Source organism: Erythrolamprus reginae, chromosome 1, assembly GCF_031021105.1.
Source record: "Erythrolamprus reginae isolate rEryReg1 chromosome 1, rEryReg1.hap1, whole genome shotgun sequence".
Lineage (NCBI taxonomy): Eukaryota > Metazoa > Chordata > Lepidosauria > Squamata > Dipsadidae > Erythrolamprus > Erythrolamprus reginae.
This window is the reverse complement of record NC_091950.1, coordinates 1,123,741-1,150,681: the sequence shown is the minus strand read 5'-3', so window position 1 is coordinate 1,150,681 and position 26,941 is coordinate 1,123,741. Positions and strand designations below refer to the sequence as shown.

General features: G+C 41.9%; 1 protein-coding gene across 1 annotated transcript; it reads right to left on the bottom strand.

The window, feature by feature from the left end:
- Positions 1-294: 294 nt before the first annotated feature.
- LOC139158156 (vomeronasal type-2 receptor 26-like) lies at positions 295-22,699 on the bottom strand. The gene is made up of 9 exons (XM_070735575.1): positions 22,064-22,699; positions 20,451-20,669; positions 19,098-19,227; positions 17,151-18,051; positions 10,691-10,982; positions 9,133-9,522; positions 1,582-1,800; positions 500-629; positions 295-335 (listed from the first exon to the last, which is right to left on the bottom strand). The coding sequence occupies exons 1-9, from the start codon at positions 22,697-22,699 to the stop codon at positions 295-297; spliced, it is 2,958 nt and encodes a 985-aa protein (XP_070591676.1).
- Between the last annotated feature and the right edge of the window lie 4,242 nt (positions 22,700-26,941).

Here is a 26,941-nt window from a genome sequence, read left to right as displayed (position 1 = left end):
CTAAGAACTGTTTTGAGGAACCCTTTTTTGTTTATTCAATACAAGTTTGCTGATTAGCAGAGCATGTGTGTGTTTGATTTATTTTCCTTGGATTATTACGCATTGTCTGAGTCCAGTCAGGCAGAACAGAGGGATGGACGGCTGAGTCAATCTTGAGCTGGTGATGAGATTTGAACTGCTGACCTAGAGATCTATAGTCGGTTTCAGTGTCCTGCAGTGCGCCACTCTGGCTCTTGTTTTGTTTTCCAGTTTGTTTTCTCTCAACATTGAGAATGGGAGGTAAGCACTACTAAACTATGCCCTGAATTCGACTGCTAAGGACTGGAAAACGAGGCCTGTGAGGGCAAGAGAGTTGAGATCCATAAGGTAACATTTCTACTGAGAAGTTCTATTGAAAACTGAATGCTTAGATTCATATCAACTTAACCCCAAAATAACAGACTAAAATATGAATGGTGTCCTTGATCCTGTAAGATGTTTATTAGACAATTTGTTCTACCTGTCTGATTAGAAATGGTCCCTTCTGGACAAGGGTCACATTGGTAGCAGCAAACCGGCTCTCCCTCTGGAACTCTTCTCCTCTCCCCTGCCTGGCACCTCTTCAGGCCACACCTGGCAAAGGGCACCTTCTAGAAGAGAAAAGAGAAATGCTTTCATGGACCTGAAACCAATCACAGCTTAAATAGGTTACATGCTAAGCGTTTTATTTTCCACTATAGCTTGTTAGTGCTCTGCACATAACAGTTGGGTTTGGCAATATAAACTGCTCCAAAAAAATAAAGGGAACACTTAAACAATGCAATATAACTCCAAGTAAATCAAACTTCTATGAATGCAAACTGTCCACTTAGGAAGCAACACTGATTGATAATCAATTTCACATGCTGTCAGCACATTCAACTTTGTACAGAACAAGATTCAATGAGAATACTTCATTCATTCAGATCTAGGATGGGTTCTCTGAATGATCCATTTATTTTGTTTTTGAGCATTGTATAAACAAGCCGACAATGAATGCTTGTATTTTTTGAAGCACTTTAGCTTTAAGATGTAGTGTTGCAGGTTACCATAAGAGGGAGCAAAAAGCGTCGTTCCTTCTGTCTGCTAATTCTCTGATTCTCTGCATTTCTCTCTGATTCTCTGTATTACTCTGTTAGTGCTGATTCATTGTGACTGCTGTAGTAAGAACTGTGTGTTTGCTGATAGTTTATGTATTTGTAAAGCAGTACGAGTAAGGGTTGTTATACTATCTTGTTATTGAGAGATATTGACTGATTTGACTGTGCATGTCTGGACTGTTCTACTTGATTAAGATATTTGCTAAAGTCAACACTATTTATACACTTTAATGTATCTGGTTTGTGTGACTGATCCATTGCTCATATCTTCTAGCTATCTGCTGGATATCTGCTGGACTTCCAGGTTTCCTTTCCGCATGTGCGTCTTTGAAAACTGAGGGGTCACTCTGGTCACTCCTTAATATAGCTGCCATTTTTCTGACTCCATAGACCTGTTTTCTAATTAGAAGGATTGTCTCCATCTCCTTCTTCCTTGAATGGACAAGGTTTACTCCCTGCTCACCTTGGTGGCCCAGACAATTGCATTGGGGTTAATGGTGAAATCCTGGCCTTGGGGAGCCCCAGGATCTATCTGTCCAACTTGGATGGGGACAAAAGAGAAGTTGGGGAGGTGAATCCAGTTGAGAAGGTCATAACGAGGAGACCCCAGTCCATTTTCTGAGAAGGAGATTTCATCTCCAGCATTGTTGTTGAAGTGGACATTTCTCAAATAGGGAAGAAGCTGAAAGAAAAAAACCCCTTCAGATGGTTGATTCCAGAAGGAATAATGTTGAATTGGCAAGAATTGAGATATAGACTAGATACGCTGGAATAGGCAGAGCAATTCTATGAACAAAATTTTGGAATGGAAGAGATAGAGAAAATGAAAGAGGAAGGGCAGGTTAGAAGCCAAGAGGAGAAGGAAAAGCAATCAAAAGAGATGAACAAAGAAAAAGAGGGGAAAAAATTGAGAGAAAGAGCTCGAGGCAAAGAGATAAAAGAATAAAGAGAGATAAGAGTGAATAGAGCAACTAAAACTTTAAACAAGTGAAGTTTTGGAAGAAGAAATAAAAGTAATTTTGATAAATATAAATGGACTAAATTTGGCGATAATACTTCATAGACTGGAAAACTAAAATTTGAGATTATTTTTTACAGGAAGCACATATTAAAAAAACCATATGTTTTTAGATCAGGTAAAATTGGGGAAACTCTATACATCATTGACAGACAAAAGAGGAGTTGTGCTCTCTGTAAAGAAAAAGATACAGTCAGAACAGATATACAGTGATCCCTCGATTTTCGTGGGTTCAATCTTCGCGAAACGGCTTTACCACAGTTTTTCAAAAAATATTAATTAAAAAATAGTCCGCGGTTTTTTTTTCTATACCACGGTTTTTCCCGCCCGATGACATCATACGTCATCACCAAACTTAGGTCTGCCATTGCTGATTGGCCGAAATCTCGGCCAATCAGCTTTCCCATCGCAAAAAGTTTGCCCAACAACGCTGATGCACTGAAATCTCAGCCAATCAGCGTTGTCATCGCAAAAATTTTGCCCGACAATGCTGATGGACAGAAATCTCGGCCAATCAGTGGTGTTATCCCAGCGTGCTTTGGAACTTTTGCAACTTGTTAAAACTTGTTGGAAGATGGCTCCTAAACGTTGCACGCGGAGCGGAGGCAGCGACGCTAAAAAGAGCAGGAAGATGCTGACAATTAAGGAGAAAATTGAACTTTTGGACATGCTAAAAGAGGGATGCTCTTATGCAGATGTTGGTCGGCATTATGGGATCAACGAATCGAGTGTGCGATACATTCAGAAAGATGAAAAGAAGATAAGGCAAACTTCTCTGATAACATTCAACAAGGCTGCAAAAAGAATGGTGACGCCTAGAAACAAACGCCTTATGAAAATGGAAGCTGCTTTATTTATTTATTTATTTATTACTTAGATTTGTATGCCGCCCCTCTCCGAAGACTCGGGGCGGGTCTTTGCTTTGTCCGTGTGGGTACAAGACTGCCATAAAAAGAGCATTGCTTTGGATACCAACACCATACGGACAAAGGCACAGCAACTCTACACCCGTCTTGCAAACACAGAAGGAGGCGATGCAGATGAGGGAAAAGAACCATTGTCAAACACAGGTGAGGGCTGGGTTTTTTTATTCTGTCATTATTTAAGTGCTTTTACCATACTGTATGCTTTCAATCAAGAGTCACTTCTCTCTCCCTTTCCTGTCATTCTCTGCAGATGAGGGGAAAGAAGGTGCTGGTGAAGGTGCTGATGACTCTGAAGACCCCCAGCCATCAACATCTACTGCTTCTTCGGCCCCATCCACATTCACAGCAAGCAAAGGGTGGTTCGATAAATTTCAACGGCGCTATGGCATGAGGAGTGTATCATTGCATGGAGAAGCTGCCTCAGCAGATACAGGTGCAGCCAAGCAGTAGGTCCATGGCACGTTTAAAGACCTAATTGAAGAAGGGGCCTACCTTCCAGAACAGATGTTCAACATGGACGAAACAGGCCTGTTCTGGAAGAGGATGCCTTCACGGACTTTCTTGATTCAAGATGAAGCCAAACCCCCTGGTTTTAAGGCCCAAAAAGATCGGGTAACTTTGATCATGTGTGGGAATGCAGCAGGCTTTTTGATGAAGCCAGGGCTAATTTATAAGTCACGAAATCCAAGAGCCCTCAAGAACAGAAATAAGAATGCATTGCCAGTGTACTGGATGCATAATCCTAAAGCATGGATTACAAAAGCCCTCACGCGGGACTGGTTTCATCAGTGCTTCATCCCACAGGTGAAGGATTATTTCGCTGGCAAAGGACTCAATTTCAAAGTGCTTCTCCTAATGGACAATGCTGGAGGCCATGATGACCTGGCACATGAACATGCTGGGGTACAAGTCGAATTCTTGCCACCAAACACCACATTGCTTATCCAGCCGATGGATCAAGGTATTATCCGTGCATTTAAGGCACTGTACACACGCAATTCCCTTGGAAGCCTCGTGGAAGCAATGGACGCTGATGAAAACTTCACATTGAAGGGCTACTGGCATCAGTACACGATCGCATCGTGTCTGAAGAACATTCAGAATGCCTTAATGGATATGAAGTCACAGACAATGAATGCCTGCTGGAAGAAATTGTGGCCAGAAGTGGTACATGATTACAAGGGATTTGCTCCCGAAGAAATTCAACATGCTGCAGTCCAGAAATCTGTGAAGCTGGCACAGGCACTGAGTGGAGAAGGCTTCGTTGACATGACACCAGATGAAGTCAATGGTTTGCTTGATGAGCATGGCCTACCGCTGACAGACAAAGATCTGGAGGAGCTGACCAGGTCAGCGAGTGAAGAAGAGGAAGAAGAGGAAGCTGAACAAGCTGAGGAAGAAGAAGATGTTGGCCTAACGCTTGAGCGGCTTGCAGAACTGCACAGAGCTGCTGCACATCTCCAACGCATGGTGGAACTTTGGGATCCCAACATGACTCGCTCTATACACTTTAAGGCCTCCTTTGACAACACCATTGCACCATACAGAGCCATGTTAGCCCAGAAAAAGAAACTGCGCCAACAACTGCCCATAACTATGTTTGTCACGAAAACCAAGAGGTCTGTCACACCATCACCTTCAGCGTCCATTGTAGAAGTGCCCGATGAAATGGTGATAGAAGAAGATCCCGAGTTATCCTAGTTATGCTAATATTTTTTGCAAATAACCCCCCCCCCCAAAAAATGTAAATAAATAATTATCATTTATAACTTAGGATGACTAAGTGTCTTATTCAATGTACAGGTAGAGGTACAGTAATGGGAAGGGGAAATGGTAATTAAGGGGATGGGAGATGGTAATTTATGGGTTAAAAGTGTTGGGACTGAGTGACATAGAAGAATGAATGAATGAGTCAAGAGTCACTTCTCTCTCTCTTTCCTGTCATTCTCTGCTTCAATCATTTTCTCATTTCTCTTTTTTCCTCCCCTTTTTTCTATCATTTCTCTCTCTCTCTCTCTCTACCTTCCACTCTCCCCCCTCTTGCTCTTTCTCTCTTTCTCCCTCTCTCCTTTCCATCTCGCTCTGTCTGTTGCTCTCTGTGAGAACGCCTGTCCCGCCTCCTGCAGCCCCCTCGCTGACAGCTGGGACGAAAGTGCTCTCAGCCAAGGGACTACAAGAGGGGTGGGGCGGGCATTCTCAAAGCACTCAGAGCAGCTAGCGGCCAAATGAGGAGGCCGAGAAGCCGTAGCCTCCAGCACTGCTGCAGGAGGACTCGTGCCCCAAGAAAGCCGGTGAGAGGGGCGAATCGGGCGGGCGGGGGGTAGCAGCGAGGAGGCCGGAGGCGCTGGGTGGGTGGCTGACATTAAAAACAATCTTTGCCAGCCTCCAACTTCAAGCCCTTGTGCAGCCATGGAAAACGGGTGCGCATGCGCATATGGTGTTTTTACTTCCGCAACGCTACTTTGCGGAAAATCAATTTTCGCGGGAGGTCTTGGAACGTAACCCCCACAAAAATCGAGGGAACACTGTATGAAGAAAATATTATTAGTAGCAATCTATGCACCAAATGACAACCAAGAAGAATTCTATGGGAAATTGGGAAATTAATAATAGAATATTAATATGAGGATATATGAGTACTGGGAGATTTTAATGCAATAGTAGACAAGGAATTGGACTATAAATCTATAAAATCTTTACCCTTTAACTTTACCCTCCACTGTTGACCTCACCCGATTCCTAAGAGGTCAGTAAGGGGTGTGCATAATTGCACCAGTGTGCCTACTGTCCCTGTCCTAATGTTTCTCTATTACTAGTACCAATATCATATATATATAAACATTGTTATATCTTTGTATACTACCATTATGTACTCGATGAAACAAACAAACAAATAAATAAAAATAAAATCGAACACGACATTGACAAGAACTCTTCCAAAAGTATTTTCTATGATGACAGAGGAGTTGAGTCTGCAAGGTGCATGGAGAAGATAACTGAAAGAAAAACAATATCCTTTCTATTCACATAGGCCCAGAATAGATAGGATGTGGGTGACAGCAGAATTGTTAACTAAGATGCAGACAATAGATACTGCAACGAAGATTTGGGCAGACCACAATCTGATAACAATGACATGGAAAGGACAGAGAGAAAGAACAAGGTGGACATTAAATCCGAGAATGTTGAAAGAATGTTCAATTATACATGGGAAAGGAATTGATTATTTTCAATAAATATGATTGTATTAATGAAATATAATATATATATATAGCATATTGTATTATTATCGGTGATCGGCTCCCACAGGTACAGTCAGGTATGCAGAACCAGTAGAAAAATTTTGATTTTATTTTTATTTTTTTCCCTTCTGGGCTCTGGGTATGTTTTTCTTATCCCAGTAAATGAGGTTAAATGTGTATAATTTTAGAAGAGCTGTGCTTCTGTGTGTGTACATACACTTTATATAGTAGATAATCAGGAGTAGGCTACTGCCCGGATGGGGGGAAGGACGCAGTGGGGTAGCGAAAATGGAGCTCCACCCCAGAGCACCCAATTTGCACTGAAAGATGTTGGAACAAAATGCATAAGCCACGCCCACAATGTGGTAGTACAAATTTTGGTAGCCCATCACTGATTATTATTGAGAAAATGAAATGGCATCTTTGTGATAAATATATGTAAAAAAAAGGAAAAAAAATGAAAAAACTAGACATTCAGTTATCTGAAATGGTGCAGGTTCTCTTGCATCAGCAGGGGGCTGGACTAGAGGATCTCCAAGGTCCCCTCCAGCTAATTCTATTCTAGGAGTTATGAAATAACTTCTACCCACAACGGTGTAAATTTGCACTGACTTTCTCTAGCTAATGGTCAAAGAGAGCAGAATGCAGGAACCAGATCTGGTCAATTGAGATCAAGTGGAAGGAAGTGCCACTATTGACACTTCACTGTCCAGACAACTGGAACATTTAGTCTTTGATGTCTATTTTATTTTATGCGCTGAGACTGTCTGAGGTTGCTTTCACACAAGATGAACAGTATAAGAGGTAGCAAATTCTGCAAATGAAGTGGGGTCAGAGAGGATGCCAAGACATGGAAACATAAACCAAGGGAGGGGCGGCATACAAATCTAATAAATAATAATCTCTTTACAGTTTGGATTCTGAGTAGCTACCAAGGAAACTTCAGTTATTTTAAAAATATGCCAAATTAACAAATTATTAATCTGTTGAAAGGGACTTTGTAGCTAATCTAGTCCAACCCCACCCACCCCTGGCCAAGCAGGAGATCCTTCACCATTTCTGACAGATAACAGTCCAATGTCTTCTTGATTAAGAGATCCAATGATGAAGCTCCCACAACTTCTGGAGGCAACTTCTGTTCCGCTGATCTCACTGTCAGAAAATGTCTCCTTATTTCTAGGTTGAATCTTTCCTTCTTCAGTTTCTATTCATTGTTTCTTGTTTGGCCTTCAGGTGCTTTGGAAATTAACTTGACCCCCTCCTCTCTGTGGCAGCCCCTCAAATATTGGAACACGGCCATCATGTCTCCCCTGGTCCTTCTCTTTGCTATTCTGGCCATGCCCAGTTCCTGTAACTGCTCTTCTTATGTTTCAGTGTCCAGTCCCCTGATCACCCTGGTTGCTCTTCTCTGCCCTCTTTCTGGAGTCTCAACATCTTTTGTATAGTGTGGTGACCAAAACTGAATGCAATACTCCAGGTGTGGTCTTACTAAGGCTTTACAGAGTGATGGTAATTCCTCACTTGATCTTGGTTGTATCCCTGTTGTTAATGCAATTTTATTTATTTATTCATTTATTATTATTATTATTATTATTATTATTATTATTATTATTAATTAGATTTGTATGAGGACTTGGAGTGGCTCACAAGAAGAAAAACCCCCAGTACAAATCCAATATTTAAAAAACAGTTTAAAACCCTTAACATAAAAACAATCTTACATCTCATGCAGACCATATATAAAGTGGAAAGGGCCCAGGGGAATCAATTTCCCCATGCCTGATGGCAGAGGTGGGTTTTGGTTTTGAAGATACGGCAGAGGTGGGTTTTGAGGAGTTTGCGAAAGGCAAGGAGGGTGGGGGCAGTCCTAATCTCTGGGGGAAGTTGATTCTAGAGGGTCGGGGCCACCACAGAGAAGACTCTTCCCCTGGAAGATTTTAGGATTGCATTGGCTTTTTTATTATTTATTTATTATTTATTATTTGGATTTGTATGCCGCCCCTCTCTGAAGACTTTTTTGGCTGCCTCTGCACACTCTTCACTCATATTTAATTTGTTGTCCACTAAGACTCCAAGTCCCTCTCACAGTTAATGCCCACTTTGGCTTCATGCATTGTCAACTTGTACTGGGCTGATATGTCCTGCTTGGAATGGTCACCTCCTGAAACTCGGCCAATTCTGGAAGACCTATCAGGACTTTCTCTTGTCTTCTTCCTCTGCCCATTTTCAAAAAATGTTATCCTTGATTTGCATTATTTCTTTTAATAATTAATGCTTTGATTTGTTCTCAGATACCATACAATGATAAGATAGCATAGAGATATTTAATCAGAAATGTGTATTGGAAGCTTCCTCTCTAGGAATCTCTGCACTGGGTAAAAAGTAACAGAGATTACCTGCCATAACTGGACATTTGAGATCTTCTTTCCAAGCCTCTTCATGGCTGAATGTGTGTCTGATTCATACATTACATGTAATGCATGCGCCACAGCATATACAGCATTGTAGATATTGTAACTTTTGCCTGTCATGCTCCTTTCAAAAATGAAATCTTGCACCATCTGTAAATTCTCTTTTCCTGTACATGTTCTTGCAGAAATTTTATCTCCTTTTGGGATCCAGCATTGAAAAACCACTTGCCACCATTGTGTGAGAAATAGGTGCTTTTGTGGGCTCGAAGGGTCTAAAGACAGGATAAAATGACCAAATTCTTTGATATCACCAGTACGGTCCATAAAATGCAAAGCCCCATGCAAGAACTTAAGAGTTTTTGATAACCTTAGTCTTCCAATCACAGTAATTTTGCAGTGGGAAGTTAGGACCCAAACCTTCTGAAGCGATGTCTTTTCATATTGTCTGTAAACACGGAGAACTGCCAGTAAACTTGAAATACTGGGGCAGTCTCCAAAGTGAACAATCACTTCCGCTTTGGGCCATCCTTTGGAAATGAATTTCTCCACTGTTAAGTCAAGATTTTTCAGTGACAACATTTCAGTGAAGTCCAGGCAGATCTCCTTCTCTTTGAGTATTGGCACCAGAGATGAGATGAAATGTTCTCCGCTCTCATCTTCAGAGGCCATGAGCCCAACCCAGTTCCACTGGAAATACAGAAGCAGCTGGACCAGACCCACATACTGAGGGAATTTCTTGGGATTAATCTGGAAGAAGGAAGGATAAAGTCTTCTGTCCCATTCAGTGAACTCAAAGGCAAGGCCCAGCTGGAGAAAATGAGAGTCATTTTAATGCAAAGTATTGTGGTGACTTTAGGGGTCCCCATTGTGTGGTTTCTATCCCCCAAAATCAGGCTGACTCAATTCTGTGTGGCCTCCTTAGAAGAGTGGAAGCAACTACGGAGAGGGGCGGCATACAAATCTTATAAATAATAATAATAATAATAATAATAATAATAATAATAATAACAACAACAACAACAACAACAACAACAACAACAACAACAACTTAGGAAAGTAGAAACTTAGGAAGATAGAAACTTAGAAGGAATGTCTAGCAACCTTGAAGTGTTTTGTCCTCAGTCCCTTTATCATAATTTCTACAGCAACCTTACTGATAAAGTTTCTCTTAAGACAAAAGTTGTTGACAACAGTAACATAGAAGGACAGGGAAGTAACTTGAGGTTTGCTAATGTTCTGAATATCCCTATTTGTATCGTCTGTTACCTATATGTACATATGACAGTATCATTTTATCACTTGTTTCCCAAAATCTATAAATATGACTGCATTTTTAGGGGTCCTTCCCATTCTTTTCTGGAGAGAACTCCTTCAGTGCACAATGTTAAGTAAATGAATACTGCACTGAGCCTTGATTATTCATTTCTGGGTCCTACATTTAATTCCAGGTCAGAAAACAAGAAAATAAATTAGCAGCCCATCAGCAGGTTCAACATTTCAGCATTATTACATTACCTTTCTCCCTGGAATAATCTATCTATCTATCTATCTATCTATCTATCATCTATCTATCTATCTATCTATCTATCTATCTATCTATCTATCTACCTATCTATCTATCTGGAAAATGTATATGGGTGCTGCTCACCCATGGTGAATCAAGGTGATTTACAAACATAACATAAGAACATAAGAGGCCAAAGCCCATCAAGTCCTGCATTCTGTGTCCCACAGTGCCCCCCCCCAATTATATATGGGGATCTTGAGCAGAAAGAGAAGGCAAAGCCCTCCCTTTCCCTAGACCCCCAACAAATGGTACTCAAGGGAATCCTGCCTGCCTCAACCAACATAGAAGCGTCAGATGGACATCCCTTTCAATAACCAATAAATATATCTTATGTATATCATTCTTGGCTTCTGCCTGAACTTCTCTTGTCTGTCTGTTCCATAACTGTATCTAAAGGAGGCGTCTTACCTGTGGGACCTTGTAGATGCTGAAGATGGAGGCCATCAGCTTTGAGGACATGGAGTTGAGTCCTCCGATGACAGAGAGCAGAGGGCCCTGCCTGTCACATTTGTAACCTGGAACCATCTGGTGTCGTGAGGAGAGCACAGAGAGGCTATTGAAGGAAATCTTCCTCTCAGTCTGGTAATTGTGATATATGTGTAAGCCCAGGGTGACATTGGAGAGGAGAACAAAGTCTTTGTTGACCTCGATGACCGCAAAAGCCAAGGCCAGGAACTGCTGGTAGTACTTGGGCAGGATGCTACAGTAAGCCAAAAAATTTAAAAAACCCATTACCAGAAAGTCTACCTGTGTTGGTATATTGTTTGTCTTCTCCCACCTTCCTCCTCGGATTTCAGTGCTGGCAACTTGGTTCCATTGGTTGATTGTTCTCACTATCAAAAAAATTCTCCTTATTTCTAGGTTGGATCTCACCTTGATCAGTTTCCATCCCGTATTCCTTTTCTGGCCTTCAGGTGCTTTGGAGAATAGGTTGACAGCCTCCTTTCTTCTATAGTATTGGAACACTGCTATCATGTCTCCCCTTGTCTTCTCTTCACTAGACTAGTCATTACAAAGTACAGAGCATTATATACTCCTCTATCTTCCATCCTTCTTCCTTTGACCCACTAGTTCTAATCCTTCCAAATTGTTCCTCTAGCACCTTAATCATTAATCATTTTTGTTCTCTCTTGGAGCAGCTTCTTCAGGACACACATCCATTGCTGAGCACAAGACTCCAGTGGGAGTCACAGAATAGATTTCCTGAAGGTCCTTCTTCATGAGCCCTACTGGTTTCAACACAGAGTTTGGGTTATTTACAGTATCCCTCTCTGGAAAAGGGTTCTCTTTGAGTTTTCTACTCTGTCTTCCTGTCCAAATTTATATTAGGTCAACTTTTTCATTAGGGCAGCTCTCTTTCTAAGATGTTGTCCCTCCTGACTCTTGATGTGATGTATCATCTTCCTGATGAAGAGTTCTGGAAAGATTGAGAATTGTAGCCTATTTTATGACCTCTATTTATTGAGAATAGCACAAAAATCTGAATTACACTGGGATAGTGCAAACATCACCAGATGTTTGTGAAAAGAGTCACTCAGCAAAGAATAATCTACATCTTATCTAAGCAGGTGGAACTTACAACTGTTCATCAGAAAGCAGGAATGGGTCTTCTTGAAAGTCTGGGATGCTGGAAGAGGCAACGTTTCCCAGGGGCAAATTCCCACCAATAATGAGATCCCCAGGCCTATAGTAGTTCCATTTTAGTGAAGGCTGGAATAAATTCCTCATCACACAAACAGTTTGTCTCCTCTTAGCAGAAATTGGAGCCAGGCACCAGAAGAGCAGCATCAGCATCAACACAGCCATTCTTCTCTCCTTCCTCAAGGTTTGTGCAGAAGCTGAAGCACTAGAAATGTCACCAGAGCATCAGCACACTAGAGAGCATCTGGACGCCCCCAGGGCAAATTTATACCCACCATGCTTCTTCGTAGCTTTCTTTTGACTGTGACCACAGGGAAAACCAAGGGCAACTGCTAGGAGAACTCAGAGCATATTTTAAAAGCTGGTTTTACCTTGGAAGGTTTTTGTGGGTTGAAATCCCCAGAGGACACCTTAAGCATTACTGCTCTTCTGATAATTGCAGGGGAAAACAATGGTTCTCTTAGTAACAGATTTTGTTTGCATGCCAGATTGGGGAAAACAGTGGTGCAGTGGTTAGAGTGCAGGACTGCACACTACTCTTGCTGATCTCCAGTTGCCAGCAATTTGGCAGATCGAATCTCAGTAGTCTCATGGTTGATTCAGCCTTCCATCCTTCCAGGGTTGGCAAAAGGAACACAGAGATTGCTGGGGACATGTGCTGACTCTCTAAACCGCTTATAGAGGGCTGTAAAGCCCTGTGAAGCGGTATATAAGTCTAAATGCTATTGCTATTGGTATGTTTGTGTCTGTTATTTCCAGTCCACAAAGCAGATGGACTTGAGAGTCAAAGTGAGCTTGAATTTTTGACTCCATGAAAATGAACATCTGCACACAAGTTGGAGTTTGGCTTGTAGCATAGCATGTTAAAATAGAATGGTGCTAAAGGGGCATTGATTTTATTTTATTTTATTTATTAGATTTGTATGCCGCCCCTCTTCGAAGACTCGGGGCAGCTCACAACAATAATAAAAACAATATTCTAGCGAAAACAAATCTAATATTAAAAAAGCATATAGAAACCCTGTCATGTTTAAAAAGCAAACAACACATACATACCCAAACATAAATATTTTTTAAAAAGCCTGGGGGAAAGGTGTCTCAACTCCCCCATGCCTGGCGGTATAGATGGGTCTTGAGTAATTTACAAAAGACAAGGAGGGTGGGGGCAGTTCTAATCTCCGGGGGGAGTTGATTCCAGAGGGCCGGGGTCGCCACAGAGAAGGCTCTTCCCCTGGGGCCCGCCAAACAACATTGTTTAGTCGACGGGACCCAGATAAGGCCAACTTGTAGAAGGCATACAAATCTAATAAATAAATAAATAAACTCTGTGGGACCTTATCGGTCACTGGGATTCGTGCGGTAGCAGGTGGTTCCGGCATGGTAGCACTTCACAACCAGTTGTACCCTACTAGGTCTGCGCAATCACATTAATTGTTAGATTTATTTATTTATTTATTTATTTATTTATTTATTAATTTATTTATTTATTTATTTATTCATTCATTCATTCATTCATTCATTCATTCATTCATTCATTCATTCATTCATTTATGTTTAAAATGGACCCTGGGCAGCTTACACAATAAAACCATATATATAAAACAATAAAATCCCTATCATTAAAAACATTCACCATTTCTAGGCCAGAGCAGAGTGTTATAGCTCAATGGCTCCAGGCCTGCTAGCAAGGCCACAGTTTTAAGGCCAGGAGGGTGTGGGGCAATGTGGATCTCCAACGGCAGTTGGTTCCAGAGAGCAAGGGCTGCCACAGAGAAGCCCCCCCCCTGGTCCTGCTAGTCAACATTGTCTGGCGAAAGGGGAGGGGGTCCTTTCTGGCTCCCTACAAGGAGGCACTTGTGCGCCCCCTCCTACAAGAAGCCTTCCCTGGACCCAGACGTACTTAATAACTATCATCCAGTCTACAACCTTCCCTTTATGGGGAAGGTTGCTGAGATGGTGGTGGCACTCCAGCTCCAATGGTCCTTGGAAGAAGCCGATTATCTAGGTCCTCAACAGTTTCAGGCCCGGTTACAGCACGGAAACTGCTTTGGTCACATTGATGGATGATCTCTGGCGGGCCCGGGACAGAGGTTTATCCTCTGTCCTGCTGCTTCTTGACCTCTCAGTGGCTTTCGATACCATCGACCATGGTATTCTTCTACGCCTACTGGAGGGGTTGGGAGTGGGAGGAACTGTTCTTCAGTGGTTCTCCTCCTACCACTCTGGTCGGTCACAGTCAGTGTTAGTGGGGGGTCAGAGGTCGACTCCGAGGTCTCTCCCTTGTGGGGTGCCTCAGGGGTCAGTCCTTTCCCCCCTGCTATTTAATATCTACATGAAACCACTGGGTAAGATCATCCAAGGGCATGGGGTGAGGTATCATCAGTACGCTGATGATACCCAGCTTTACATCTCTACCCCATGTCCAGTCAACGAAGCAGTGGAAGTGATGTGCCAGTGTCTGGAGGCTGTTGGGGCCTGGATGGGTGTCAACAGACTCAAGCTCAACCCTGATAAGATGGAGTGGCTATGGGTTTTGCCTCCCAAGGACAATTCCATCTGTCCGTCCATTACCCTGGGGGGGGGGGAAATTATTGACCCCCTCAAAGAGGGTTTGCAACTTGGGCGTCCTCCTCAATCCACAGCTCACATTAGAGAACATCTTTCATCTGTGGTGAGGGGGGCATTTGCCCAGCTTCACCTGGTGCACCAGTTGTGGCCCTATTTGGACCGGGAGTCACTGCTCACAGTCACTCATGCCCTCATCACCTCGAGGTTCGACTACTGTAACGCTCTCTACATGGGGCTACCTTTGAAGAGTGTTTGGAAACTTCAGATTGTGCAGAATGCAGCTGCGAGAGCAATCATGGGATTTCCCAAATATGCCCATGTTACTCCAACACTCCGCAGTCTGCATTGGTTGCCGATCAGTTTCCGGTCATAATTCAAAGTGTTGGTCATCACCTATAAAGCCCTTCATGGCACCAGACCAGGATATCTTTGAGACCGCCTTCTGCCAGACAAATCCCAGCGGCCGGTTAGGTCCCACAGACCTGGTCTTCTCTGGGTCCCATCAACTAAACAATGTTGTCTGGTGGGACCCAGGGGAAGAGCCTTCTCTGTGGCGGCTCTGACCCTCTGGAATCAGCTCCCTCCAGAGATTAGAATTGCACCCACCCTCCTTGCCTTTCGTAAACTCCTTAAAACCCACATCTGTTGTCAAGCGTGGGGGAATTGAGACATCTCCCCCGGCCTATGTAGTTTTTGTGCATGATATGACTGTATGTATGTTTTTTATACTGGGGTTCCTTGCTTTTTAGACTTTTTAAATGTACTATTGTTATTTTAGATTCTAATTATTAGATTTGTCATTATGTATTGTTTTTATCACTGTTGTGAGCTGCCCCGAGTCTACGGAGAGGGGCGGCATACAAATCTACTAAATAATAATAATAATTATTATTATTATTATTATTATTTTAAGCATTAATTCTGTGGTTTTTATTGCTCATGTTGTTTTATTGTATGTTGAAAGAAAAACAAAGAAAAATTTTATACCCTAATACAAAGAATGTGTTAAATAGCTCTGCTTTGTCTCTGTTGTCTGTTACTTGTATGCCATCGTCTCTTTTTAGTGTGCCAACTGTTTCCTTGAACTTTTTTTGTTGTTGATGTGTTGGAAGAAACTTTTTTCATTGTCTTGGACTTTTGCTGCAAGTCTTTGCTTCTGGGCCTTTGCTGCTGCTGGGCCTTTGCTGTCCTGATTTTTTTCTTTGCAGGTTCTGGCTGTCTGCTGCTATTCTGCCTTCCTTATGTATCCATCTTTCCATTTTTTTTATATTTGTCCCCCCCCCCCCCCTTCAGTCTGTTAGTGAGGTCTTTGTGTAGCCATGCTAGCTTCCTTCTGGATTTCATGTTTTTCTTTCTCATCAGGATTCTGCTGTCCTGGGCAGGCATCTTGTGTAGGATTTTCATCCAAGGGATCTTTCCAAGGTTTTCTCTCAGTTTATTGAAATCAGCTTTTCTAAAATCTGGGACTTTGGTGTTGTTGTGTTCACTTGTCTGTGTTTGGGATATGATGAATTTTAGTATGACGTGGTCACTCTCAACCAGCATTCCTACAGTTTTGACTTCTTCAATCACTTCTCTGTTTGTGAGTATGGCTGATCCTCTATTTCCCTCCTCCACTTTTTGGACAACAAGGTTGTCAGCAAGGTTGTCCTTGTCAGACCTTGCCTGGAGTATTGCAATTCTGTTCTGGTCATCACACTTCAAAAAAGACATAGAAACTCTGGAAAAGAGCAACCAAAATGATAAGGGGACTAGAAACATATGAAGAGAGGTTGCAGGAGCTGGGCATGGATAGTCTAGTGAAAAGAAAGGCTGGGGGGGCATGATAGCAGTATACAGGTACTTAAGGGGTTGCCACAGAGAGGAGGTGGGGGTCACACTATTTTCCAGTGCACCAGCTGGCCAGACGAGGAACAACAGATGAAAGCTGACTAAAGAGAGATTCAACCTGGAAATAAGTGAGAGGAGATGTGTGATAGGAACAATGAGAAGACTAATAGTAATAATAATGCAGCCTTACTGAATAGTTTGACAGTGGTGAGGGAATTATTTGCTTAGCAGAGTGATGGCATTCAGGAACAAACTGTTCTTGTATCTAGTTGCCTTGGTGTGCACTGCTATATAGCGACGTTTTGAGGGTAGGAGTTAAAATAATTTATGTCCAGGATGTGAGGGGGTCAGTATATATTTTCAAAGCCCTCTTTTTGACTTCTGTAGTACACAGGTCCTCAATAGAAGGCCTGTTGGCAGTAATAATTTTGTTTGCAATTCTTATTACTCTCTGATGTCTGTGTCTGTCTTGTTGTGTTGCACAACCAAATCAGATAGTTATAGAGGTGCAGATGACAGAAACAATGATTCCTCTGTAGAACTGTGTCAGCAGCTCCTTGGGCAGTTTGAACTTCCTAAGTTGGCTCAGAAAGAACAGCTTTGGTGAAAGCAGCTTTATTTAGTTAGTTATTCCTTTACTTATTCATTCAATTTCTATAGCTGTCCGTCTCAATCAGGTGATTCTTATGGTGACCAGTTAGAGCATTTGAAAAGGTGTTGTTTAATGGACATGCTCCTCTTTAACTCTCAGCATATTTTAGAAATGTCTTAAGATATTAAATGGGCCACAAAGAAAAATTAAAATGTTTACCAGATTTGCAGCAGTTACATATTTTTGTTCCTGATCATATTTTCCCTACAGTTAAGATGGGGCCTTAGTAGGATAATGTAGCACTTGGGGAAAAAAATGCAAACCAATAGACCAGCCCCAGAGGTCAAGATGGAGAAGATCTCCACGGCCACCATGGACTTCCCTTTGGTGCTCAGGTAGGTGGGGAGGAAAGTGATCCAAACACTGCAAAAGACCAGCATGCTGAAAGTAATGAACTTAGCTTCATTGAAGCTGTCAGGCAATTTCCTAGCCAGAAAGGCCACTATGAAACTGACAAGGGCCAAGAAACCCAGGTAGCCAAGAACAGTGTAAAACATTGAAGCTGAGCCTTCATTACATTCCGAGATGGCCTCTCCTACCAAGGAGTAGAAATCAAAGTTGGGAAATGGGGGAGAGATTACCAGCCAAGTGGCACAAAGAACTGCTTGAACCAGGGGACAGGCTATGACAATGGAGTTGGTCAGTGGTTTTCCTAAGAGTTTCCTTGTGCTGTTCCCTGGCTTGGTGGCTATGAAGGCCAGAACCACCATGACAGTTTTGGCCAAGACAGAGGAAACTGCAAGGGAAAATACGATGGCAAAGGCAGATTGTCGGAAAAGACAAGTGAACTTCCTGGGTCGACCAATGAAGAGAAAGGAGCAGAGGAAGCAGAGCAGGAGGGAGACCAGGAGGATGTAGGTGAGATTTCGGTTGTTGGCCTTGACAATTGGTGTGTCACGATACTTAAAGAAAATTGCTAGAACTGCCAATGTGTTCACAGAGAGAGAAAGAGTCAGAAGAGCTAAAGTGTATCCCAGGGTCTCTTGATAGGAAAGAAAGTGGATCTTCTTGGCAAGGCAGTGGTCCTTGTCCTTGTTGGGATGTTGGTCTTCCAGGCAGGGTTCACAGTGAGCTGCATCTAAAATCAAGATCTTTGTCTTAGGACTTCAAGGTCATCCACAATGAGTTTTATTCCCCCTTCCCTCCCAGGATCCCAGTGTGACTCCTTTCTGGTGTATGCAATTAAAATATGTGATGAAATATTGATGATGCAAACAAGTCTTGGGTTGGCCTAAAAAGTGGAAATCCTTGTAGAGTCAAAATGAGCCTCAATTGCTCCATTCATTGAAAATTTGCATGATTTTGTATTTTCCTTTCACAGGGAGAATTTGGGATCTGATTTTTCCTCCCCAGAGCAAACTGGAAGCCCAAGAAGATTTATACACTTGTCTATTAAGGATCCTGCTATTTGCTGATTAGGTACGTTGTCTGTTGCTGTGTCTGATGATCATAAGATGACACAGACATGCATAAAGGACACCTATATGGAATGGGAGGTCCCTGAGCTGGGAGAATAAATCTCCCCTATGTCAAATCACTTTCTCTCATCATGGAATCAGAGATCTATTGCAGAAAGGGGGCATCAAACACAGGTTGGTTAATCTATTTCTCCAATATGCCTGAAAGTCTCCAGGAAGATTAATATTCCAGAGAGAAGAGACATGCTAAAAGTAAAACAAATGAACACAATGCTCTCTGAATTCATCAGAAGGATCATTAGCTGATATTCCCATTCATATGTGACAGGAGCAGAAAGGACACCAGGAAATCTACAAATTGCTGCCTCGACTGCACCATGTAAGAAATTGGGCAGAAGAGCCTTGGCCCTCTGGAATCAACTCTCCCGGAGATTAGAACCGCCCCCACCCTCCTTGCCTTTTGTAAGTTACTAAAGACCCACTTATGTCCCCAGGCATGGGGAAACTGAGATACCCTCCAGGCTTATACATTTTACGCATGGTATGATTGTGTTGTATGGTTCCAATGTTGGGTTTTAGAATGTTTTTAATATTAGATTTGTTAAACTGTCACTATTTTGTTGTGAGCCGCCCCGAATCTATGGAGAGGGGTGACATACAAATCTAATAAACTATTATTATTATTAACATTTGTACTATGTCCTACCTGTCTGATTAGAAATGGTCCCTTCTGGACAAGGGACACACTGGTAGCAGCAGACCTGCTTGCCCTCTGGAACTCTCCTTCTCTCTCCTGTCTGGCACCTCTTCAGGCCACACCTGGCAAAGGGAGCCTTCTAGAAGAGGAAAGAGAAATGTTTGAGATGCTCTTTATCAGTGATGGTGAACCTTTTATTACTTGGGTGCCGAAAGAGCATGCACATATGCTATCGTGCATGCATGAGTGCCCACACCCATAATTCAATACCTGGGGAGGGCGAAAATAAACTTCTCCCACACCCCAGAGGCCCTCTGGAGGCTGGAAATGGCCTGTTTTCCAACTTCTGGTGGACCCAGTAGGCTTGTGTTTTGCCTTCCCCAGGCTCCAAAGGCTTTCCTGCAGCCCTCCCTCCCCCAGGAGGCTCTCTGGAAGCCAAAAACACCTCCCAGAGCCTCTGTGCAAGCCGAAAATCAGCTGGCTGGCACACACATGCATATTGAAGCTGAGCTAAGGCAACAGCTCACATACCAGCACATATGGCTCTGCATGCCACCTGTAGCACCCATGCTATAGGTTCACCATCCCTGCTCTATACATTCATCATGCATCATAAAGTGATTTTCACATTGACATCTCCATCTTCAGAAGGTCTTTAGAAGAAATGGATCACCACAGTGTAACATCAAACATGAAGAGTTCCTGAGGATTTCAGACCAGTCTCATTGTCACCAAACCAATTGATGCTGGGAATTGTATCTTGAGGAGAGATATAGGAAGTCCTTTCTTTAGCTCCCTAATGGCAGCTCTGTTGCTAAGCCAATGATAGTTAATAGAAACATGATAGCGCCACTCAATGATGAACAGTTTCAGAAGTCCCTACTGCTGTTCTTCAATGGTTTTTGTGTCATTAGCTGAGGACACACCCTGATCCAAGATGATAGTCCTGGCATGGTCGCTTCCAACCCATAGACTCAGTTCTTCCCTCCTAATATATCCATCCTAAGATAACATAGAGGAAATAGTATAAGGGCAGACTAGATGGACCATGAGATCTTTTTCTGCCATCAATCTTCTATGTTTCTATGTTTCTAAGGAAAGGGACGTCCTCCTCTGAGCGGGAATGATTCAGAGTTCACTTTCGTTTTCTGTAATTGGACCCTGCACCTTGACAAGAATTATGTTCCCAAAATCTAACTCTTATTGGCCAGGGCATAAATCAGATTTGTTTGGCATGAAAAGCACAATTTTCAAGCCACAGCTGTTCGATTTTCTGATGCAATACATTTTTTTCAGTGAGGAAGACACCCTAAATTCCCCAAAGAGAAAGAGTCTTTTTCTGAACCTTTCTCTCTACTCCACCTTTGTGGCCCAGATGATCATATCAGAGTTGATAGTAAAATCCTGGCCTGGGGAAGCTCCGGGATCGATTCGCCCAATTTTCACAGGGATAAAAGATTGATTAGGGAAGAAAAGCCAGTTGAGAATCTCATAACGAGCAGACCCCAATCCATTTTCCGAGAAGGAGACTTCCTCTCCAGCACTGTTGTTGAACTGGACGTTCTTCAAATAGGGAAGAAGCTGAAAGAAAAGAGACACCCAGGAATTGGAGGAATTGCCTGAAAGGCAGAAAGAGCTTGTCACCTCTGGAAGCCTTCTTTACCTTTGGAGCTTCAGGACGGCCACATTGAGTGCCTGGTAAAATGGGAGGGGGATGGCACAGAGGGGAGGAGGATTAGCCATAAGAACATTCCTATCTCTGGGAGTCAAGGGCATTTGGCCTGCACCTAGATGGGAGTAACTGGGAGATGTCTCCAGTTGAGAAGGTGAATTGATTGGGCCACGGGATGGACTTGTGGGTGCAGGGGATAGAACTTTGACTTTCTTTTGGGTGAGGAAAACCTGGAAGCTTTCGGATTTGGGGTTTCCCAGATGTGCCAATAGGACATGTCTAATAAAATGGAACTTTGAGGAACTTGAAGCCTCGGAGGTGTTACTTGGAACCCTGATAGAGAAAAGGCTGAACTCAAATTTTGCATTTCGGAAAGGAGGATAAAATGATATTTTCATGCATATGCTAAAGTAATAAATTAGGTAAGTATAAATATTCATGACCAAACTTCAAGATACTTCACTAAACTTCTACTATTACTATTACTCTCTTAATAAAGGAGACGTATCAGTTACGTTGCAATACACATGTTGATAAAACACTTCAAGGTTGCCCTTGAATGTGACAATTGGAAAACATTCCTTTTATGTTTCTATTTTGCTAATAATCTCCCACTTCTCTAAGAATCTGTTTTCCTCCTAGTGCTGGCCCTGGTCTCACTGCCCAGAGAGATCCATTCTTTATCCTTTGAGGTGGAAAGAAAAATCTGATAAATTTCAAACTAGGTTGAGTTCCTGTGGTGTGTGGTACAGTTGACAGAGGTCACTTTCACACAGCATGCAAATCATTGCAAAGTTAGAACATGGGATGAGTCACACAGTGTGGCAAGACATAGAAACATAAACCAAGGTTAAAATTAACTGAGTTGACTATGTTTTTTAAAAGCAGTATTCGGGCTACATCCTGGGGGAATTGAGATGGTTCTGCAAATATGACCACTAGGACTGTTGAAGCCCTTGGCAGAATTGCCAACTTGTTTGATATTCTCTTTTGCTCTGGAATGATGCTTTCTCCCTGGAATGACCATTTTATGAAACTCAGACCAAGTCTGAAGATCTTTGAAGGTCTTTCCTGCATGAATCTCATGGACAATTGGTTTGGTTTATTTCACTTCCCCAACTCTCCCCCTTTTCAACAAAATATTACACTTCATTTGGTATGTGTTTTTTTAAAATTAGATTCTGTTTCAATCTGATATGATGCAAATTTGATGCATTGATAGATGTGATAGAGATATTTAATTCAAGAAATACACATGGGGATCTTCCTGTGGATTGGATCCAAAAGAAACTCCGGGGATTACCTGCCAGGATTGGACATCTGAAATCCTCATTGTGGCTAGTCGTGTTCCTGATCCACGCAGTGCATGCAATGCCTGGGCCACAGCATAAATGGCATTGTAGATATTGTAACTTTCTCCTGTCATGCTTGTTTCAAACACATACAGTGGAACTTTCTGCAAATTCTCCTTTCCAGTGCATGGTTTGGCCCCCGTTTCAGAGATCTCTCCTGGGGTCTGGAATTCACAGTCAAAGACCTGTTCCCACCAGAGGGGGAGAAAGGAATCTCCTTTTGGGTTCAAAGGGTCTAAAGACATGAGAAAATGGCTGAATTCGGAGACATCCCCAGTGTGGTCCTGAAAATGCAGAGCTCCATGGAAGGGCTTTAGAACTTGTGATAGGTATTCAGAGTTCAGTGAAGTCACTTTCCAATTGGATGTAAAGATCCAAACTCTCAGAAATAATGCATTTCTCCTCTCTTTATAAGCAAACATAACCACCATTACATTTGTAAAAAGACTGGAATCATCAAACAAGATAATTATTTCAGCTTTAGACCAAAGGTTGAAAATATAATCAAACCTTGGAGAAGCACGAAAATGGAATTTCATCATTTGAGTGAAGACCAGGCAGATCTCCTTCTCCTTGAGCATTGGCATCAGGGCTGAGATGAAATGTTCTCCATTGTCACTTTCGGAGACCACCAGCCCAACCCAGTTCCAATGGAAATACAGGAGCTGCTGGACTAAACCTAGACACTCAGGAAATTCACTGGGATTAATCCGGAAGAAGGAAGGATAAACTCTTCGGTCTTCCGGAGAGAAATGAAAGCCAACACCGAGCTGGAAAAAGTGAGAATCCTTTTTAAGAGACAAAGTAAAGTGGATTGGTGACTTTAAGGGTCCCCACTGTGGGGTTTGTGAGTGGCAGGCTTCCTCTTCCTCCCTTCCTAGGAAGAGCCACCAGTTCCCTATTTTATCTGGTTGTGATAAATCAGAAATCAAAGGAAGAAACCATCAACCTGATTCAGAGAATAAACTACACTGTGTATTCTCTGTATTGGTACCGAAATATCACCAACTTCTATGAAAGGCAGGAAATAATTCCTCCTTCAGAATTATATCAGTATCTATTTGTAGTTACACCCCCCCCGCCCTATTTGTGCTTCCTCCCAATGCCTTTGTTTCCATCCTTGGCTTCTCTGTGTGCTTCTATTCTTTGTGCATTCCATGCTGTATGGAAAACAATATCCACAAACAATTGCCCCTGATGACATCTTAGAGGTCACTAGAAACGGCCCTGCACTTAGGTACAGTGATGGATCAATGCCGCCCTGTTTCTGTAGAGTGGTCTGTAAAAATGAAACTACCAAACAACAGTTCATCAAGACCATGAACTCCATTGCCAGAAATAACGCCAACTGCAACAAACTTAGATCCAGACCAGATCTATCTCTACTTCAACACATCCACTCTCGTGAACTATGGGCTGAACTTAAGAGACGTCTTTATACTGTCATTGATAATACTTTATACTGTTATATTACCATCACTACTAGAGATCTATTGAATCTATGAATTAATTGGATTACTGAGCTAGATTTACTTACGGATTTATATCTAAACTAATAATTTATTTATTGACCTATATACATATATGCTGATGTGTTAACCTATCTACTTATTATATACTTATTTACCTATCTATCAATATAAACATTACAATTTGTCAAACAACTGTATTTAACTATTATAATTATTAATTATTATATATTAATTGAAAGTTATTTTTCACTACCTATTACCTATTACTTACTCAATTCTTCTAACTTACTCTAACCTTCTTGAATACCCATATCTAGAACATTAATAATACTTATTAGATATTGATATAGAACTGTATATTGACATTTTTGAGTCTTAAGAATTGGATTATAGAGCCTATTATAATATTATTATAAGTTATCCTACTATAAGTTTACTATAAGTTATTCTATTAAGATTAATATAAATCAATAGTATCGAACATTTTGAGTATAAGCTAAACTCATATTTCTGTATCTTTTACTATACTCTGTCTGACTTTCCCATAAATATTCAAAATGTCATCTACTAATACAAATACAAGTACTAAAGCTTGGAAGAAGGCAGCACCTCAATCTTCAACCCCGACCATCCAGCGTAACTTAGAAAACACTTCTACTGACAAAACATCAGCTGTACAATCAGGCCAAGCTGCACCCATTACCCTAGCTTCCCTACAAGAGATAATGATTAATATGCAGAAATCAATGGATCGGAAGTATGAATTCATGATGGAAAATATGGGTGCAATGAAGGAAGATATCAAGGATGAGATCAAGAAAATTGACGATTGTGTTGGACAGCTTGATGAGAAGATAGCGATGATGCATGGAACCCTCACACAGAATGATGAAAAAATTCAAAAAATTGAGGAACAAAATGATAGAATGGAAACCAGGTTGCAATACGCAGAAAGTAGAACAGAATATATCAATAAAAATCTGGAAGAGGCCATTTTAAATCTTGATCATGAAAAATCAGCATTCTTCTTGAGGTTCCAGAATATTAGCGAATCAAGTGAAAAGAACCTGCCTCAGATTATGTCAGAAATTCTTGCACCCATCACAAATAAAACCCCACAGGAAATGTATCAACAAATGGATGAAATTTACAGATTATCTACAAGTTACGCAAAAAGAAATCGCCTACCCAGGGAAGTACATATTAGATTCACTAAGCGTACTATAAGAGATGAAATCTACAATATATCAAAGGAAAATCCTCCATCATATAAAGGAAAAGAGATCATAGTCCTTCGTCAAGTTCCCAGACGAGTGCGTGAAATGCGGAAACCCTATCAAACCCTAGCTCAACAGAAACAAGATACCATTTAGATGGCTGACACGTGAGGGCATGCTTATCTCCTTAATTGACAAAAAATACAAAATAACTTCGATAGAAGATGCAAGGGACTTTTACAATCAAGTCATCAAAAAGGTAGATGAGGAATGTATTAGGGAGCAAGAATCAAAAGATAAATCTAGCCTGAATGAAATCAGCTCTGAAGACACTCTCGCAGATAAGGAAACTGGACTTAAATTAACGGAAGAATATGGCAGAGACGGCCCAACAACAAGATCTCAAGCAGAGGCAAGAAAGGAGAAAAGAAGAGAACCAGAAAACTAACTTACATCACAAAAATCCCTTACTGAATAATGAAATAAGACTATTCTCTATCAATATCAACGGCCTCAACTCTCCTAGTAAAAGGAAAAAAACATTCTACAAAATTGAACAACAAAAAGCAGATACAGTGATCCCTCGAGTTTCGCGATCTCGATTATTGCGAAACGCTATATCGCGATTTTTCAGCAAATGATACCATCTCGATCTTCGCGAAATGCTATATCGCGATTTAAAAAAATATATTAATTAAAAAAAACACCACTTCCGCGTTTGGCTTCAGGACTCATCTGGGAAGCGGCGCGGCTGTTTTAAAAGGTCGCAGCCGGCCTGGGGGGGTTCCCAGAACCCCCCCGACCCCCCGGGCGGGTGGGTGAATGGGCAAGCAAGCAGCCGGGCGGGCAGGTGAACGGGCAAGCAGAGCGGCCAGGCGGGCGGGTGAACGGGCAAGCGAGCAGCCGGGCGGGCGGGTGAACGGGCAAGCGGAGCGGCCGGGCGAGCGGGTGAACGGGCAAGCGGAGCAGCCGGGCGGGTGACAGGCAAGCGGCAAGCGATCTTGGGGTTTCCTCTTTGCCTGGGCAATGGGGAAACACCATCTTCGGCTCCTCGCTGCTGCCGCGCTACGGAGCAGATCAGCTGTTGGGCGGCCGAAGGAACCTTCCCTGGGTCTTCCCCCCGCCCACACGCAAACTCCACCATCTGCGCATGTGCGGTCATGAAAAAAAGGGCGCGCATGCGCAGATGGTGTTTTTACTTCCGCACCGCTATATCGTGAAAAATCAAGTTTCGCGAGGATCTTGGAACGGAACCCTCGCGAAACCCGAGGGATCACTGTTTAATCTGTCTCCAAGAAACACATGTAAAAAAACAAGACCAATTAATCTTAAACCATCCCAAGCTTGGAGAAATTTTCTCATCCCTTGCTGAAGTCAAGAAAAGAGGAGTAGTACTATACATTAAACCTAAACTTAACCCCAAACTAATTTACACAGACAACAACGGACAGATATTAATAGTACAAATTACATCAGGAACAAAAAAAAAATACATATAATCGCAATCTATGCTACCACAATAAATCAATCCACTTTTTATGCAAAGCTACATCAAAAAGTCACGGAATTAAACTTAACAAATATAATAATAACAGGCGACTTCAATGCAATATTAGACAGGAAAAAGGATCATAAAAGCACTAAGCAAATGAAAAAGAGAAAACAACTACCGACAACTTTTGAACAACTTACAACTGAATTAGCGCTAAAAGACATATGGTGTCACTTTAATCCAAACAATAGACAATACACTTTTTTCTCTTTTCCTCACAAGTCATGGTCCTGCATTGATATGGCCTGGGCTGATTTAGAATTTATCAATGAAGTAACAGACATACAAATACTTCCAAACTCCTGGGCAGATCATAACCCCATATTGTTGAAATGGAGAGATTCAACTAATAACCATTCAAGACGATGGACTATGAACCAAACAATATTTAAAGAAGAAAACTTTCAAAAAATGTTAAAACAACAATTGGGTGAGTTTCTCCAAATTAACAATGATGGTAACACTTCCACACAAAACCTATGAGACACAATGAAAGCCTATGTGTGAGGAACCTATATTGCATACCAAAATAAAAAGAAAAAACAGAAACAAAACAGCCTATCCACACTAAAAATAAAACTTCAGAAC

Excerpts from the sequence above, each read along its gene's own strand:
- LOC139158156 (XM_070735575.1), bottom strand. The coding sequence starts at position 22,699 with ATGCCAATGCTCAAGGAGAAGGAGATCTGCCTGGTCTTCACTCAAATG. Across the intron at positions 18,052-19,097 it reads GACCATTTCTAATCAGACAG|ATGCAGCTCACTGTGAACCC; the intron begins GTAGGACATAGT and ends TCTTGATTTTAG. Across the intron at positions 336-499 it reads GACCATTTCTAATCAGACAG|GCCTCGTTTTCCAGTCCTTA; the intron begins GTAGAACAAATT and ends TTGCCCTCACAG.